At 37.5% G+C, this 4,342-nt stretch overlaps 1 protein-coding gene across 1 annotated transcript; it reads left to right on the top strand.

Annotated features, from left to right (window-relative positions):
* Nucleotides 1-4,068, top strand: LOC131310534 (cytochrome P450 CYP749A22-like). The gene is made up of 5 exons (XM_058337606.1): nucleotides 1-470; nucleotides 896-1,119; nucleotides 2,176-2,408; nucleotides 2,528-2,906; nucleotides 3,564-4,068. Exons 1-5 carry the CDS (start codon nucleotides 200-202, stop codon nucleotides 3,990-3,992), a joined length of 1,536 nt encoding a protein of 511 aa, XP_058193589.1. The 5' UTR covers nucleotides 1-199; the 3' UTR covers nucleotides 3,993-4,068.
* The last annotated feature ends 274 nt before the right edge of the window (nucleotides 4,069-4,342 follow it).

The raw sequence follows: 4,342 nt of genomic DNA, 5'->3' as shown, positions 1-4,342 counted from the left end.
TTGCCTCGCACATGATGGATGTATTTTGGCACGTAGTTTCTCTCTAGCTGCCATTCATCACAAACGTTCCAACTACAGCTATCTATACAAATGTCTATATATAAGTTCCACTTGAGCTAGTAAGTAACCAAGTTGGCTAGAGGTTCAAATTAAGTCAGGAAAAATAAGGGTGTGTTTGGCTGTGGAGGGTTGGAGAACCATGATTATAATCTCCCTTTCAACTGGTGTATGCATCTTTCTACTAGTAGCTCTTATAGGGTTCTTGCACAAAGTATGGTGGACGCCAATTCGAATTCACAACATCATGAGGTCGCAGGGAATCAACGGCCCTGCTTACAAATTCCTGCATGGAAATACAAAGGAGATCATCCAGATGAGAGAAGAATCTATCGGCAATGCAATGGACTTCTCATCTCATGATGTTTTCCCAAGAATTATGCCTCATATTCATGCTTGGAAGAAGCTCTATGGTACGTATCAAATTCTTTGTTTTACCTTCCATATAGGCCGTCATTGATTATTTATAATTCAGGGTTTCTAGGGTAGCTTATGCGTATTTTTCTTCGTCATGTCCTCTGTTGCGCTGTATTTGTAGTCACACGACAAGGTTTTGAATCTCCAAACACACAAATTTTGAGAAAACACACAAATTTTGAGAGATGATCGTTTGATTGCCACTGCGTTTGGACAAGGAATGAGATGTTTGGAGATAAAGAATCTCTTGCCTCAAAATGAGTTAAACTTTGCCGAATTTAACAATGAATACAAAGCATGAAAAGTGAGCACCAAATGAAAGGAACTAACAGAATAACATTTACAGACTGCTTGTCAACAATCCAGAGACTAAGTTAAGCTTTTTCTTTAATTTCTTCTGTTAATCAACCTAATGGAACAGGGAAAAATTATCTAATTTGGCATGGTCCTCAAGCCCAATTGGTTGTCACTGAATCTGAGTTGATTAAAGAGATACTCAACAATAAAGATGGAAAATATCTCAAAGGAAGGCTCGATGTCTTCTCAAAAAAGTTAATAGGAGACGGGATCTTGGTAACAGAAGGAGAAAAATGGTCGAAGCTACGCAAAATAGCCAACCATGCTTTCTACGCAGAGAGCTTGAAGGTAAACACTTTCTCTATTTTTTCAGTACTGCCTCAAACCAAATTGGAAGATTTTACAAATGCGGGCACCATATAGAATAAGTGAGCATAATAATTATTAATACCTCCGTTACATTTTTTTTTATTAAATTGCTTTTGCGACTTAGGCTCCGTTTGTTTGACCGTAAAATATTTTTCGATAAAACATTTTTACCCATTTTCCGGCATTTGGATGCCTAAATCTCAGGTAATTAAATTATTTTTCCCCGTAAAATGTTTTTGGACTATGGGGGGGGGGGGGGGGGGGGGGGTGGGGAATGACTTATGATGGATTTCCCCATAAGTCATTTTTACGTTATTCACTGCTAATACTCTCACGGCCCAATTGAGTTCCTTCCCTATTTTGCTGCTTCTGATCTATCCGTTTCTCTCTCCTCTCCAAACTCAAAATCAATTTCAACCCATACATCTATTTGTTCTCTCTCTCTCTCTCTCTCTCTCTCTCTCTCTCTCTCTCTCTCTCTCACACACACACACACACACACACACACACACAAACATAGTTGTTAATACCAATTTTTTGACCACATCAATGCAAAAAAGTTCACACAAATCCCTTCGACGTACAAATTTTCCTTTCTTTAAAAGAATTGTTGTTAAAAGGATATTGACTCAACTGGGTATCACGTCCAAACTTGAAACGAATAACAGAATTGAGGCAGGAATTGATGAAATCTGAAATGTTTTGTCAATTGATCAGAGAGAGAGAGAGAGAGAGGGTGGGAGGGGGTGTTTACACCTTATTTTTGTTGTATTTATGGGAAGGTTAACTTGGTTGATATTGAACACTGGAGAAATGTTTTGCTGCCAAGAATTTTTTCAATTTCCAACCAAACACCAAAAATAGAAACAAAAAATTTATTTTTCACTGAAATCATTTTACATTTAAAACTTTTTACATCAAAAATTATTTTACTTCGAAACAAACAGAGCCTTAATCAATCATAATTTTGAACTACTAGTACATAATGGTGCAAAAGTTTCAAATTAAAGAAGGCCTGGCCTTGTGTATATGTAGGGAATGATTCCAGCAACGATAGCGAGTGTGGAAACAATGTTAGAAAGATGGAGGCAGAATGAAGAAAAGGAGATTGATGTATATAAAGAATTTAGACTTTTGACAGCAGAAGTTATTTCTAGAACAGCTTTTGGAAATAGTTACTTGGAAGGTGAGAACATCTTTGATATGTTGACGAAATTGGGAATGATTGCAGCAAGGAATGGTTTTAGGATTCGCTTTCCTGGCATGGAGTATGTTCCCCTTGCTCTCTTTCCAAATTCTGACAAGAAAATTTGAAACGATATATTTTGAAACAAACTGACTAAGCTACTGCCAAACTCATCTACATATGTTCAACTTTTGTTTGCAGGAAGTTTTTCAAATTGCGCGATGATCTTGAGTCTGATAAAATAGAACAAGCAATTCGAGAATCCATTATAGGGATGATCGACAAACGGGCTGAGACAATGCGGAGAGGAGAAGAAAACAACTACGGTAGTGATTTTCTTGGATCCCTTATAAAGGCCAATCATGATCCTGATGAGAAGAATAGAATTTCAATAGATGATATGGTAGATGAGTGTAAGACATTCTACCTTGCTGGACAAGAAACAACAAATGGGGTATTAGCTTGGAGCATTTTCCTTCTAGCAATCCACAAAGATTGGCAAGAGAAGGCCAGAAAGGAGGTGATTGAACTTTTTGGCCACGAGAACCCAAATCCAGAGGGCATTGCAAGATTAAAGACTGTAAGCATCATTTAACTCTCCTATCTCATCCTCTTTCGATTTTGATATCTAAGGGTGTCTGGGCATCAGAAGTTTATATAAGGAAACACGTAAGTTACTACTAGTACTTTGGGATTAAACTTTTTGGACTATGTGGTGTGACTTGTGGATAAAAATTGAAGTACTGAGCCGCTAGTCTGCTTGCGGCGTTACAGAATATTAGCGTAAGGGCAAAGAATCTAATGAGCTACCGATGTTCTGTAACTCTCAAGACACTCCTGGACCGTACCCTACGACTGTCGATCGTAATTGTCATTAGAAATAGGATTTTGATATTTCCGCTCCACTTTTTCCTGATAGCCCTCCACTAACTTCACATTAAAAGTAGGGCGTCATCAGTAAAAAGTAGAGCTTGAAAATTAGTTTCCAAAAAATAAACCAACAATCTTAAATAAGCTAATATACAAAACAACGCTAAAGAACGCTTAACTAATTTGGTCGAAACTAGACTTACAATCTAAATAGCTCAAACCGTTCGATCGAGACACATGGGTCGACCATTGGCTATTGATGTAATTTGGGTAGAATTTGAAACGTCGTAAAGCCAATTTTATTTCGCACGAATATTAAATTTAGGACGTAACATTTCTCTTTTTCCTCATTTTTGCTTCTTAATAGATGAGCATGATCCTAAATGAAACTCTAAGGCTGTATTCACCAGTGATCAATTTGCTGAGAAGAGTTGAAAGGGAAGTTAGATTGGGAAAATTGATTATTCCAGCCAATACAGAATTCTACCTCCCACTTTTGGCACTCCACCATGACCCTGAGATATGGGGACAAGATGTTCACCTCTTCAAGCCAGAGAGATTCGCAGAAGGAGTGGCTAAAGCAACTAGTACCAACATTACAGGATTTATTCCATTCGGTTTCGGTCCTCGAATGTGTGTGGGCTTAAACTTTGCAGTCAACGAAGCTAAGATAGCGCTCTCAATGATTCTACAGCGATATCAGTTCACTTTGTCTCCAAATTATGTTCATGATCCGATTCAAATTCTCATAGTTTGCCCACAAAAGAGAGTTCAAATCGTGCTGAGTAAGTTGTAATTTTGAGTTGTGGCAAATCTGTTTCGTGTTGATGATTGTTGGAACAAGCCATGTGGCAAGGATGTTGTTTTATATTTTCTCTTTCCATATGATTGTGTTGAGTAAAGACTGTAAGTTGTCAGCTCCAAGTGCACATGTGGTTAATTTGCTACTTGTGCTTCTATTATGTGATTCAGTGGCGACTCCAGGAGTGCGCATGGGGTCATTCATAAGCGTTAATAATTGTACCAATTATAAATCAGGGAAAAACAATCATAGTATTGACAATTAAAAATTTAGTTCCAAAAAAATTCACATTTAAATGACAAGTGTTGCAACTAATACCTAAAAGATAGCGAAACACATATACT

This window comes from Rhododendron vialii, chromosome 12a (assembly GCF_030253575.1).
Source record: "Rhododendron vialii isolate Sample 1 chromosome 12a, ASM3025357v1".
Lineage (NCBI taxonomy): Eukaryota > Viridiplantae > Streptophyta > Magnoliopsida > Ericales > Ericaceae > Rhododendron > Rhododendron vialii.
Note: the sequence above shows the minus strand (reverse complement) of the source record. Positions and strands in the feature narration are given on the sequence as shown.

What these genes read in the sequence shown, in the direction of transcription:
- LOC131310534 (XM_058337606.1), top strand. Translation starts at nt 200, where the DNA reads ATGATTATAATCTCCCTTTCAACTGGTGTATGCATCTTTCTACTAGTA. An exon ending in TGCTTGGAAGAAGCTCTATG is followed by an intron (nt 471 to 895) that starts GTACGTATCAAA and finishes CTAATGGAACAG; the next exon opens with GGAAAAATTATCTAATTTGG. An exon ending in GCATTGCAAGATTAAAGACT is followed by an intron (nt 2,907 to 3,563) that starts GTAAGCATCATT and finishes GCTTCTTAATAG; the next exon opens with ATGAGCATGATCCTAAATGA.